General features: G+C 32.5%; 4 protein-coding genes across 4 annotated transcripts; all 4 read right to left on the reverse strand.

Moving 5' to 3' along the window:
- Positions 1–998: 998 nt before the first annotated feature.
- Positions 999–2,082, reverse strand: LOC108218483 (citrate-binding protein-like). Its single transcript, XM_017391447.2, has 2 exons — positions 1,811–2,082; positions 999–1,530 (listed from the first exon to the last, which is right to left on the reverse strand). The coding sequence occupies exons 1-2, from the start codon at positions 1,973–1,975 to the stop codon at positions 1,147–1,149; spliced, it is 549 nt and encodes a 182-aa protein (XP_017246936.2). The 5' UTR covers positions 1,976–2,082; the 3' UTR covers positions 999–1,146.
- Positions 2,083–3,352: 1,270 nt separating this feature from the next.
- On the reverse strand, positions 3,353–4,291 carry LOC108201118 (citrate-binding protein-like). The gene is made up of 2 exons (XM_017369425.2): positions 4,022–4,291; positions 3,353–3,932 (listed from the first exon to the last, which is right to left on the reverse strand). Exons 1-2 carry the CDS (start codon positions 4,289–4,291, stop codon positions 3,549–3,551), a joined length of 654 nt encoding a protein of 217 aa, XP_017224914.1. The 3' UTR covers positions 3,353–3,548.
- A 1,482-nt stretch (positions 4,292–5,773) lies between these two features.
- LOC108200051 (citrate-binding protein-like) lies at positions 5,774–6,951 on the reverse strand. The gene is made up of 2 exons (XM_017368113.2): positions 6,624–6,951; positions 5,774–6,320 (listed from the first exon to the last, which is right to left on the reverse strand). The coding sequence occupies exons 1-2, from the start codon at positions 6,891–6,893 to the stop codon at positions 5,937–5,939; spliced, it is 654 nt and encodes a 217-aa protein (XP_017223602.1). The 5' UTR covers positions 6,894–6,951; the 3' UTR covers positions 5,774–5,936.
- A 3,019-nt stretch (positions 6,952–9,970) lies between these two features.
- On the reverse strand, positions 9,971–11,980 carry LOC108218490 (uncharacterized). Its single transcript, XM_017391456.1, has 2 exons — positions 11,411–11,980; positions 9,971–11,071 (listed from the first exon to the last, which is right to left on the reverse strand). The coding sequence occupies exons 1-2, from the start codon at positions 11,978–11,980 to the stop codon at positions 9,971–9,973; spliced, it is 1,671 nt and encodes a 556-aa protein (XP_017246945.1).
- Between the last annotated feature and the right edge of the window lie 1,890 nt (positions 11,981–13,870).

Below are 13,870 nucleotides of genomic sequence, written 5' to 3' on the forward strand. Positions count from 1 at the left end.
CAACCATATTTGCAACTACAAATGTAACTTAAATGCAGAAAAATGAGTACCCCTGTGGGGCCAATAATAATATCACAAAAAACAACCACAGAAGCAACTAAAAAAGCAACTACATGCAAACATATTTGCAACTACAAATGTAATTTTAAAAAACTATTAAAATTACATCATGTTACATAATAAGTTTCAAAAAAATATGGATTTCATAACTTTCAACTTCTTTCCTTTAGCCTTCGAACATGAAGGAGATGTAATCGACAGAGAACGAGAAGCAGAGGATTGCCATGTCTACATCATTGCCCTATTACACAAATAATCTTACCCGGCCTAAAAAAACACATAATAATCTAGGTTTAGTACCAACAAACACATAAATTCATTTACATTCTAGGGTTTATGCATGCCACAACTTAGCACTTCCATTTTAAACTGAAGAAGCTAACAAAGTAACCAAAATCATACCTCAAAGAAGAAGAAGAAGTCGTCGATTGGATTGGAGCAAGAAAGATTGAAAAACCCTCATCTGAGCTCTGAGCGGTGAAGGGTCGTGGTTTTGCAAGTTTTTGAATATGTATTTACGATTACCGTATTTTTACAAAAAAAGGGGACATATAGTATAAATGCAATTAATATGTTAAAAGGGGATAGTTTTGTTAAATTCCCTAAAAAAATAATATAATTGTCAAATGAATAACCTATCAATTTTATTTCTGTCATCACATTTTTAACTTTTAATACTATCTCCGTTCCAAAATATTTTTTCTGTTTGTCCTTATCATGTTTGCCAATACACGCTTTTGATCATTAATATCTTTAATATTGTATTTGTATTAAATATAAAAATTTCAAAGTACTTATTATTACGTATCCAACAAGATCACTCATGACTATATTTAGACTTATAAATTAGACGTAAATTAGTAATTTATCTCATCTTATGAATATTGCCGACATATCAAACGAGAAAAGTTTTCTGAAACAGAGGGAGTAGCGCACCGTTAACACGAAATTATCCACGATTTTACATAAATCTTAGTTTAAGTTTACACGGCTCTGTTAAAAAACACCGACATATAATAAGATAAACAACAGGACACTTTTACACAAACGCTTGATTCTTCCAAATATCAACCATGCAGATAGATTTCATTTCTTGTAAATTTTAATTCCTTTCCATCTGGACTCCATGTAATTACTTGAACCAGCAGGAGCAGCATAAACTCCGCATTTGAAATACAAATCTCCTGGTCCTTGATCACTCCTTACGTATTTTTTTACACCATTGATGAACACTGTCAACTCTCCTTCATCCACATTATGAATCACATTTACTCTGAACCATTTGTCGTATAAGTTTTTCTCGATCACATCAAATTTGTAGTACTTCAAATCTCCGTCATAGATTCGTAGTTGTAGCGTTGTAGCTCCCTGTCGTGCCCCATGGATTTGCATAATTGTTACACCAGAAGTTCCTTTTGGCACGTAAGCATGGCCTTCAAATTGCCAAATTCCAGATGAGTAGTCATAACCCTAAAAAGAACAAAAAAAACTTGTAAAGCACTTACATACTCTATGGCAGATATGATTCATTAACAAGATTTCAATGGAGGAATTTTCTAGTGTGCGTCAATGAACACAGATCGACCACCACCTTTTAGATAGGTGACAGATTTTTATTTGCTTCAATCAATGCACAAAATCTCCACCAATAAAAATTTGTCTATTTGAATAAAATATGGTTGTTTTGGACACACACTAGAAAGACGCTTGAAGTAACTCGTTTACACAAGAGAGGTGATTCAGGACACACATTGATCCGAACTTCAGTTCTTGGCCTGGTTCCACTCCCTTGCTTAAAAGGCTTGTCATTGGTATAAACCCACAATCTGCGGACACCATCATCATAGCTATAACGATCATTGAGAGGCTTATTATACGGTTTTTGTAGCTTAATGTTATTGTCTGTTAATGGCATAAGTGTGAATCCATCTGTCGGATCAGCACAACAGAACTGATGAAGGTTTGTTGTAACGCTCACAAAAATCAGGAGGAGAAATCTGTAGTAATCAGAGAAGGTCCTCATCGTATTGTTGATATCCCAAGTTCTTTGGTATTCCATTGTATATATAGTAGTTTGGTGATGATTCCTAAATTGGAATTGCAGTGTTCTGCAGGTTAAGACAGAGATGCAGTCCTTAGACTTCTCAGGGAACAACAATTTGTCCATAAGCTGTAAATATATTCTCCTATTTATTGTAAAGAAAAAGATTCTAATCCTTGTTAAAACACATGAAATGCAATTATGCAGACTAAACGAAGGATGTTTGTGGTCTATTTTGGTGGTATTAGGAATTATTCTAGTAGCATTAAATCATGTGAAGCTTTGTCTCGAATATTCAAAATTGTTTTTTATTCAAATTATCTAACTTAATTAGTTTGGTTAAGTATCTTTGTTGTCGGGTTTGAAGAAATAGTAGTATTTATATTGTTTTTCTGAGCTCATAGTTCTCAGACCTTTACGCTTGGCAACTTATTCTACTTTCATTATCTTAAATGTCAGTACATCAATCTCATTATTCTTGGACGAATTGGAACTGATGAATATATAATTAATATACTAATGTTGTATTTGGTTGGGGTGAATGAATATGGAAGGAATGGAACGAAATTTGAACTATGTATAGACAAATGTTTATAAATGTCATTCCTTCCTCTGTTATATTCCTTACACCCTATACCAGTTACCACACTCCAATTTGGGAAGGAACGCCCCATTCCTTCTTATACTCATTTACTTCTCGAATCTTATCATAACAATTTTGCACTCACTCAATTTTTTTTCAACAGCTCTACTATTTTCATTTATTTTTAGTCATTTCATTCTCCCCAACAACACAGAACATATATACAAATTGATTCGTAACTGAACAAACATATCAGTACCTTGTTAGAGTCTGTCTGGTTTAGAATTTAAGTGTATTAAGGTTCACTTAGATATAATTATAGACAAGAATTTTGTCTGGTCAGAATGATGAATATCTTACAAATTATCATAAATATTATTTTTAGTATGTCAGCTAGATTTTTAGCCAAGGGTTTTGCAGCCTTGAATAATATAACTAAGGCACCCCTTAAATTTTGTGTTTGTGTGCTTTCATTCTTGCCTGACAAAAGTAATTCTGACTTAAATTCTGTGTTTGTTTGCTTAATACAATTTCTTGCCTGGGAAAATTTTAATGTCAATGGTGCAGATGCATTTAGTGACTCCTACTAATGGCTCAAAGTTTAGTAGAGTTCATCCTTGAACATCTGATCCTGCTCAAATCCGAGTACAATAAAAGGAAATAACTAGTTTAACTCAAACTTCCAAGCTTAATTAACTGATAATTTTGTATATAAATGTTACATAATTGATTTCCTGGCAGTAACCATCATACTTTGAAGCTAAAACATTTAAAATGTAAAGACACAGTTGAGCAAACATCCGAATCTGCCAAATATCATCTCCTCATTTCTCCTCGTTGTCATGCTAATGTATGCATGGTTCTTCATTTCTTGAAGATTTTGATTCCTTTCCATCTGGACTCCATGTACTTGCTTGAACCAGCAGGAGCAGCATAAACTCCGCATTTGAAATACAAATCACCTGGCCCTTGATCATTCTTCACATATTTCTTGATTCCATTGATGAACACTGTCAGCTCTCCTTCATCCACGTTATGGATCACATTTACCCTGAACCATTTGTCGTACAAGTTTTTCTCAATCACATCAAACTTATAGTACTTCAAATCACCATTGTATATTCTTAGTTGTAGTGTGGTAGCTCCCTGTCGTGCACCGTGAATTTGCATAATTGTGACCCCGGAAGTTCCTTTTGGCACGTATGCATAGCCCTCGAACTGCCAGATTCCAGAGGAGTAGTCATAACCCTGCAAAAAAGAAAAAAAAAATCCAAGCTATTATAGTATTCATCAATCCCATTCCCATTAGAATAAACAAAAAAGAGAGAAGATGGTACATTAATCCGAACTTCTGTCCTAGGTCTGGTTGGGCTCCCTTGTTTGTAAGGCTTGTCATTAGTGTATACCCATAATTTACGAACTCCATCATCAAAACTGTAACGATCATCAAGTGGCTCGTTATATGGTTTCTGCAGCTTTATATTATCATCGTTCAGCGGAAGACGTGTAAATCCATCTGTCGGATCAGCCTGACAAATTCCATTGAGGCTTGTTGAAACACTTACAAGAATAAACAGGTGAATAGTGTAGTAATAAGACATCTTCATTTCGTTTGTGATATATCAAGTTCCTTGGAATTCTATTGGATTTATAGTACATCATGTGAGAATCCTGTTTTGTTAAAATGTAATCCAGACAAGGATGCAGTCATTAGTTTTTCAAGGTGGCAGAAAATTTTATGAGTTATTTACAGTTTCTGAAATACGTTTCCTTTAAAAATTTACTGGAACAACTTTTTGTCTGCTGGCTGTAAAAATAAAGGTTTGGACTATTGTTTGCTCTGGTATTCCCCAATTGATCCATCATTTCAGACTCTTCCAAATCTCTGAGCCAGTCCATGAATCAACTCTAGAATTGAAATATTAAGCTCGTTGCCTTTTGTAGAATTCGTGCATTCAGAACTACAACAGAATGACGTAATTAATCAATTTATAGATTGTTAAACATAATAACTCTACTTTGTGTAGCTGTCCAATTATGTGACACTTTTTATCACGTAGGAGTCAGAGTAGATTGAGAAATGGTTCTCCAAGGATAGGGTCATACCAGTATACAGGACCGGACCTCAGATATATATCTAAAGCCTTAAGGAAAAAAATTGTGCCCAACAACAATTTCAGGAAAAATATAAGAAATGACACCAATGGTATTTCTTCACGCCAACCAAATAAGTTATCTATTTAAGTATTTACAGACTAGTTTGGTGGTGTTAAGAATTTTTTTGTACGTGCCTATATATATATTTCAATATTTTGTTTGCTTCTTATATATCTAAAGAGGGCAAGAGGCATGGTCTCAGAACCGGCTGCCAGTATTAGTTTACGACGTGATCAACAATTTTTATAACATGGAACTATATACTGGTGAATCTTTAAACATGCAGGATAAGTAGCCCGGGAGTTATCTGACTATCTCTATAGTATGATAACAATTAACAATTGAACCCTCCTTTGTATAATCTTCACGAACTCCACTTAAAACTTAAACATTTTCTGTCTTATGTCATCGCTGATCCATCTTTAGAAGCTGAATTCAGGCAGAGAATCTTACGTACATGTTAGTTCATATGTGTACAGTTACAGAGGAACTATTTACCAGAGGTGAAGAAGATGTCGAAGAATACAAGCTACATCCCTTGGGCAACCATGTCAAATCTCAGCTGATGACAATGATTTATATTTATTTTTGTATTGAAAAAATAATATCAAATTCCAACATATTGGTACCTGGTAGAATTTAAAGAACATTTTCCATTTTTATTTGGTGGTTAATACAAATCAAGGTGTGGAGAAGAGAAGGTAAAAACCGAACTCTAGACCTCTTCTGGCACTAGAAGAACCTTGTTTTATCAACCAAGATAAACGTTTCATTATTCGTCAAGTAATTATCTTCGCTGTAGTAGCTCCCATTGCATATGTGTGCAATGTTATTAAGAGGTTCCCGTGGTAATTGCTCATTTGATTGTTAACCAGCACATATTGCTTAACATTATGCATCTGCTTAATATGCTTATAGTAGAGTGAAAAATATACAGAAAAAAATAATAGCTTGTAAAATATGTCTTGCCAAAGTTGATCAGAAATCGAAAGTCTATACTCACACACCAACCTTGATTTGTAGATAGATTAAATACATGATACAAATATCAAACACCAATGGTTATATTTTCAACAGTTTTCGCTATTAAGCAGTTCACTTCTTGTATAATTTGATGTCTCTCCACCTTGATTCCATATAGTAACTGATGTTTTTGGGAGCAGCATAAACTCCACACTTGAAATACAGGTCTCCAGGCCCTCTGTCCTTGGTCTGAAACTTTTGTTGGTTATCAATGAAAACGGTGACTTTCCCTTGATCCACATCATGGATTAAGTTAACCTTGAACCACTTATCGTACATATTGGAGGCTATAAGATCACCACTATAGTACCTCAGCTCCCCGTCATAGATCCTTAAAATTATTGTAGACGATTCGTGGGTGGCACCATGTATCTGCACAACTGAAGGTCCAGTGGTTCCATTTGGGACGAAACCATATCCTTCAAACTGCCATACTCCAGATGAGTAGTCATGTCCCTGCACAGATATTTAGCTCAACAATTTACGAATGTAACCATTTTATGGTCCTTAGAGCAAGTCCAACAATGTCCTGCTAGATGCCTTATAAATATAATAAAATATAATGTCCTAGTGTTTTAAGGCACCACCAGGATATTATTGGAGCACTCATCTGTATGAAATCCTTAAATTTTAAATTCTAGTTTAGGACATTAGTTTAGTACACTCTTGGACTTGCTCTTAGTGATACAAACGCTGATTAATCTGATTCTCACTGCATAAAAAAAATGAAGTCTACTATGTAAAAATTGAAACAAGTACCATAATTCGAACTTCAGTGCGGGGTTGTGTCTGGCTATTTGGGCTGTGGGACTTGTCATTAGCGTACACCCACATCCTGCGAACGCCATTTTCAAAGCTGTATCGTGCCTCGACTGGTAAATTATAAGGCCTCTGAATTTTGAAATTGGCTTCAGTCAGTGGTATGTTGGTGAATCCATCAGTAGGATCAGCAGCATACAAGTGAGATATATTACATATCAAGGACAAAACTAACACAAGCATTAGCATGTTTCGATTCAGAACTTTCATGCTTCCTAATTCCTATATCTTTTCTGTTTAAGTTTCTGTGTTGCTACTTTTCAACATGTTACACTTTCTATTTATAGTCCAATCACGCTTGAGTATTACTCATGCTTCTTCATCTTTGCCAAAAGAGAGGCTTGGACGCTTGGTTATTGTTTGTTAAATTATTGTCAGTGTCCTGCAAAATGATTTGTTTTCAGTTCAGTTTTAAATACTCAATTTTGTACGGAGTTTGGAACTACTCTTTTGTCTTATTATTACTGATTTTTTTTTGCTAAATACTTGTAAATTTATATATACGACCTTAAACCCTGTCACTAGCGAGTATATAGTTTGAAAAAAAATTTATTTATAATTTAATTTTTAACATTATATTGCTAATGTTTTAGTATTATAAATTAAAATTTTATCAATATATATTAACTGACTGATTATAATTTTTTTTCTTGAAAATTTAATTTTTATAGTATTTTTTTAATTCTAAATTGGTTTTAATTGTAAATTGGTATTATAAAAAATAAACATTTTTATTAGTTATGTATAAATATTTTTTAAATATTAACATGTGATGTGTTTTTCAATTAATTTAAAATCATATTTTTCATTTTGTATGGGAAAAGATATTAAGTTTCATGTAAGTCTTCAAGTAACAAGGTTAGAATTAAAAAAGGTTAAATGAAGGTTCATACTTTACTTGTCTAGAACCATAACAAATTGGTTCATGTTTATTTTCAGTAGAACACGTTATGATTAACAAGACATGTCTTTTGTTTTCTATATAATTGTATAAATTTGTTTATTTTTAAGAAGATAGCCCATGCAGAGAACGTGCGAGTTTATATTTCAACATTTTATATTTATAATTTAATTTTTTTTGTCATTACATTTTTTTTATATGAAAAATTATAATGTATTAAAATTTGATTAAATATTATTGATAAATTAATTAAGTTTTCTTTTATAATTTAACTTTTACAATATTTTTTTATATATTGTAAATGGGTAGTTAAAATTAGGGAAAATAGATTTTTTTGTCACCGAACTTATTATGTTTTTAGAAACTTGCCACTCAACTAAATTTTTTTTCCTTTTAGTCACTGATGTTAGGTTTGATTTTTTTTTTATGAAAAGGTATTTTTAAAACTAATTCTGGAAGGTAGTATTTTTGAAAACAATAAAAGAAAAGGTAGGTAGTTTTGTAGATTTCCCAATAATTTATGCTCTTCACGATAAAATAAAGTCTAATTAAATGATACGATGCATCATCTTTCACTATTAAAGTTTTAATCACCTAGTTCAGCCTAAGATCTCTCTTAAATTTATCCTCAAAATTTTTTATAACTTTATCTTATTATAATTTTCAAGAGAAAGATAAATAAATAGAGAGGAAAACTTAATCTTCGATGATTTATGAGATTTTCTTTTTGCGTATTAAAATTAAAACACTAAATTTTTATTCGGAAGAAAAAAATAAAATAATTTATGAGTGTACACTTTTAGAAACCGTAAAATGCGTGTTTAACTCTTATCACCGAAGATAAACGATCTTGGGTACATAAAAGTACTATATATAAAGATAGACATATATCAAATCATCAAAATATTACAGGTTATCACCATATTTTAATAATACTAAAAAAAAATTTAATATAATGGTAATAATCAAATCCGAACCTAACTTTAGTGGCAAAAAAATTTCCGAACCTAACATCAGTGACTAAATGGGAAAAAAAATTAATTGAGTGGCAAGTTTCTAAAAACATAATAAGTTCGGTGACAAAAAAATCTATTTTCCCTTAAAATTATATACATTTTTATTATCTATTAAAAAATATTTTTTTAATATTAGTATATGTTATTCATAGTAATTTTACTATTTTTATTCTTTAACTAATTATAAATTATATTTTTATTTATTCATTTATAAGAAAAAGAATATTATTTATCTTGTATTTTTTCTTGATATTAGTTTTATTTTTTATATTTTAACTAATTATAAATTATATTTTTTATATTTTTATATTTCTTCGTTTATAAAATAGATATTCTTTTTCTTGTATTAGTTACACGATAACTTGAAAAGTATAATTATGGAGTTTTTGTCTTGTACTACATCACGTCATCACCGGTATTTTTAGTTTTGAAAATTATTTAATGATGTGAGAGTAAGAGGCCTTAATGTACTTAGGGATCGCTATAAAAATGCGATCCGAATGGATTTTACCGAACCCGATATTTTGAATTTGGATTTGATTTTTAGACCCGAACGAGTTTGGATTTGAATTTGGATATTCGGTATTCCGTATCAAAACTCGATCCGAAATCCAAATCTGATCCAAACCCCATCCAAACCCGAAATCAGAAAAAAAAATAATCCAAATATCCAAACATGTATGTGTTTATGTATAGAGTATACTAATGTACTATTTTTGATTTTTAATATTCTAGATTTTGCTTAAAATATGTGTATGTGTGTAAAGTGCGATTGTGTATATTTTTGGACGATGATGTCTTTTTTGTTTAACTAATAATTACTTTAAAATTTTGTACTACAACCGTGTTTGTTTACAATAATATAATACAGATTGGGCAAATCCATCTACAAATCCTAGGATCCAAAAGCTAGATGAAGATGTAAGGTTTTGGACTAAGAGCATGTGCAATGCTCGGTCCCGTTTTAATCAACCTGTTGTACTTTACGCGCCACATCAGCTATAAACTGGGATCGGTAAAAAAGTGGCCAAGGCTGTCCAATGGAAGTCCACTTGCCACCATTTATTGTCCCTCTTTTATTATTATTATATTACATATTAAACATAATTATTTTAAATTCAATTACTTAATTTAAAATTTTAATATTAATTAAATAATAATGAATAAATATTTTTAAAATATAATTAGAATAAAGAAGACATGCCCCTAATTAAAATGCATCATATTATTAAAAAACATGAAATTCAAAATAGTACATGAGAAAATAAATTAACGTTACAATACTAAATAAATTAACGATTATTATGGAACTGCGATATATGCTCAATCAAATCATTTTGTAGCTGACGATGTGTCCGTTTATCTCGCATCTATATACTGTTTTGAATATACGTTTCATACGGGACAAATGATTCTTCACCTAAGTTTGATTGCAATAAGCTATTTGTTGCATCATCATAAATTGGTAAGGGACCAAATTGAGTAGCGTATGTGTCCCTCTCGTATTCAACAATCATATTATGTATTATGATGCATGCTCTCATAATTCTTCCGAGATTTGCTTTGTCCCAAAATCGTGCTGGACCACGTACAATTGCGAAACGGGCCTGTAACACACCAAATGCTCGTTCGACGTCTTTTCTCTGACTTTCTTGATATTTAGAAAATAATTTTCTCTTTTCATTTTGTGGACGTGGTATCGTTTTAAAGAACGTTTTCCATTCGGGATATATTCCATCCGTCAAATAATATCCCGTATTATAACTATTTCCATTGATTGTGTAGTTTACCTCAAGAGCACGGACTTGTAGCACCTCATCAAAGTCTGGTGATCGATCTAAAACATTTATGTCATTATTTGATCTAACAACTCCGAAAAATGTATGCCATATCCATCGATCAGATGAAGCAACTTCTTCCAGCATAATTGTTGCAACTCCTTTGTGATCATTCATGAACATGTCCTTCCATGCTTTAGGACAATTTTTCCATTGACAGTGCATGCAATCAATACTACCTATCATACCAGGAAAGCCACGCACCTCACCCATCTGTAGTAGACGTTGTACATCATTAGAGTTCGGTGTTTGTAGGTATTCACCTTCAAATATCATAATTACACCGGAAACGAATTTTTTCAAGAATTCGATCGCAGTAATCTCTCCAATACGAACATAATCATCAACAACATCGGCAGATATTCCATATGCCAACATACGCATTGCTGCAGTACATTTTTGTAATGGTGATAGACCTTTTCTTCCCACAGCATCAATTCTTTGTTGGAAGTATGGATCAAAATTTGAAATAGCACTCATGATACGAAGAACGACATGTCTTCCCATACGGAATCTTCGTCGAAATATTTGTTCAGGATAAACAGGATTTGGTGAAAAATAATATTTCTCTAGACGTTGATGACCTGCTTCACGATCTCTGTATATATTTCGACGAGGTTTGGATGTTGAGCTCTGTCCATATAATTGATGAAAGAGATCGAGACGACGATTGTCTTAGTATCATCGAAGCAGAACTCTTCAATAAACTCATCAGTTAGACTTTGTAGTGTGGGTGTTTAATCCATATGGAAGTGAGCTAATACTTCTACTTTAAATAGAAGGTTAAAATGAATATATTCCAACGGCTAGTTTACAACTTAAACAAGACAGACACTAGCTTCCAACGGCTAGTTTACAAATGAAACAAGACAAACGTTGGCTTCCAACGGCTAGTTTACAAATTCAACAAAACAAACACTAGCTTCCAACGGCTAGTTTACAAATGAAACAGGACAAACACTAGCTTCTTGCCAAAATTTTCTCAAGCATTTTTGAGTGAGCCTTCCGCTGAGCATCAGTCATTTTACTAGTATCTGCCAAAATGACTTGTAAATCTAGCTCTGTTTGTTTTGCCTCAAGATCATTTTGACGAGTTTCATTTAATGCTTGCATCAAGTCCAGTTTTCTACATGTACTGACCCGCAATTCTGCATACTCTTCAGATGCTTCTGCCATTTTTTCCTTCCATTTTCCTTTCCTTTTAGCTGCTTTTGTACCTTTGGGACGAACAGGAGATTCAGAAACATTCTCATTTGTTGGTGTATCGTTATTTCCCGATGATGAGTAATGTCCAGAATCACTTAATTTAGTTCTTTTAGAACTTGCAGTATTTCCAAGAGTTCTCCACTTGGGTTGTCTACGAAGCTCACGCCAGTGATTGTCAAAGTTAGACTTCTTTTTGTACTTAGCTAAATGGAGCATATGAGCTTGCTCGATTATGTCGTCCAAGTTTGAACCGCTCCCGACTATTCGTTGAGCCTCATCATAACACAATCCAAATTTCTGAGCACCTACGTTTATTCTGGACCACCTTTTTTTCATGGCCACGACTCCTCTTTTGATGACACCAGGATTATCTTCTTCACAATATTGATGAATTCGGTCCCAAAACGCTTTAGCTTTTTGATCAGTACCAATAAATGGATCAATTGATACATTGAACCATGCACTTATTAAGAGTTTATCTTCAACCCATTTCCACTGACCAAGTGTTTCTCTACATCTTCAGTTTCCTCGCAATCATCATTTAAATCAATAATATTTGTGTTACTAAAGGCCGGCACTTGTGAATGTGCAGAACTTTGCATATTGGTAGGTGCTTGTTGGGTTTGAAATTGTGGATTTGAAAACGGAGGAAATGGAAATTGATATGAAGAATTTTGAGGATATGGAAATTGAAAATTCTGAGAATTTGGAAATTGGTATTGAGCATTTGGAGGTTGAGAATTAAAATTAAAATTTTGTGTGTTAGGAAAATAAGAATTTGGATATGTATATGGAAATTGAGGGTTTGAATTTTGAAAATTTGAAGATGAAGGATTATTTGGATTCATTTTTTTTTTTTTGCCAAAAAATCTAAATATTTTTAGAAGTGAAGGTTATGAATAATAGGGTGTGAAAATTATGTATTTATAGTAGGAAAATGTTACCGTTAATTAGTTTACATTAAAAATATTAACGTTACTCAAAACAGTCACATAAAAAAGCAGCTGCACAGCCCTCTTTTTGACGCAAAAGCTGCTGAGGGTACATGATTTTCAGATAAAGAAAACAAATGGGACGAGCCCGCGTGGGACTGTCCCATTTCGTGTGTGTCCGTCCAACGCAGCAAGAGTCCCATTTGAAGTAACAAGTCCACTTCGCGTGTCCCTATGCATGAAGCGGGACCGCGTTGTGGATGGCCTAACTTACTTTATCCGATGTTTTGGAAGCTCAAATTAGATAAGACCTGAAAATCATATAAAATATTACCTAAATCTCACGTCGTGGCGGTCTGAGCTCTTATATTCTTGACAACCTTAACGCTATATGATTTAACGTTTTAGTTTAATATTTGATGTCATTATCTGAGAAGGTGATATTTAGGTTCTACTTTTCGATTTACGATATTGAGGACCTTTTCTAGCAGATTTATCCCACTATTCTTAAAATAAATTATTCTCATTGATGAAATTAGATTAACATAAATTTTGGCAATTCAAATCTTTTTATACTTTGATTTGGAGGCCTTGCATAAGGCTGTTAATGGGTTGCATCAAACATAATCCATATCCTGATTCGTTTAATTTTACCGGATTCGATTTCGGATCGGTTTTCAACCATATTTTTTTGAACATGATTTATATCCTAATCCGTAAGATCACGGATTTTCGGATCGGAGCTCCACTCCATCTATATTTAAAGAAAAAAAAAGTCTCCATCTATAAAAAGTGTGTCGAAATCACTCATAATAATAATTTATAAAATCAAACTGTAATGTTTTAAAATATAAAAACACATATGTTCAAATATTTTAAGTTTTTTATAAATCCTGAAAGTTTAGAATTTAGAAACACCACGTTAACTTAAAAATATTGCAAATCCTCTAATAAAATAAAATATGTGAAACTCAAAATTTAAATATGTTGTACTAATGCCGCCCAAAACTCCTAAATCAAATGTTTAATAAGTCCAACTATCCAAGTCCAAATGCCTCGTCTCTAATTTTTATTTACATATTTTTATATATAATATATTAATCGAATATTATACACACACACATAAACAAATATGTATAAAAGTCAAATCGGATTTTTTTCGAATCGGATCGTTTTAAATCCATATCCTATACATATCGAATCGGGATCTTTCGGCATCAGATTTTTTTCGGATCGAATTTTATTTTAGGTGATCCATATCCGTTCCGTTAATCCTGAATAGGTACGGGTCGGA

This window comes from Daucus carota, chromosome 1, assembly GCF_001625215.2.
Source record: "Daucus carota subsp. sativus chromosome 1, DH1 v3.0, whole genome shotgun sequence".
NCBI classification, from domain to species: Eukaryota; Viridiplantae; Streptophyta; class Magnoliopsida; order Apiales; family Apiaceae; genus Daucus; species Daucus carota.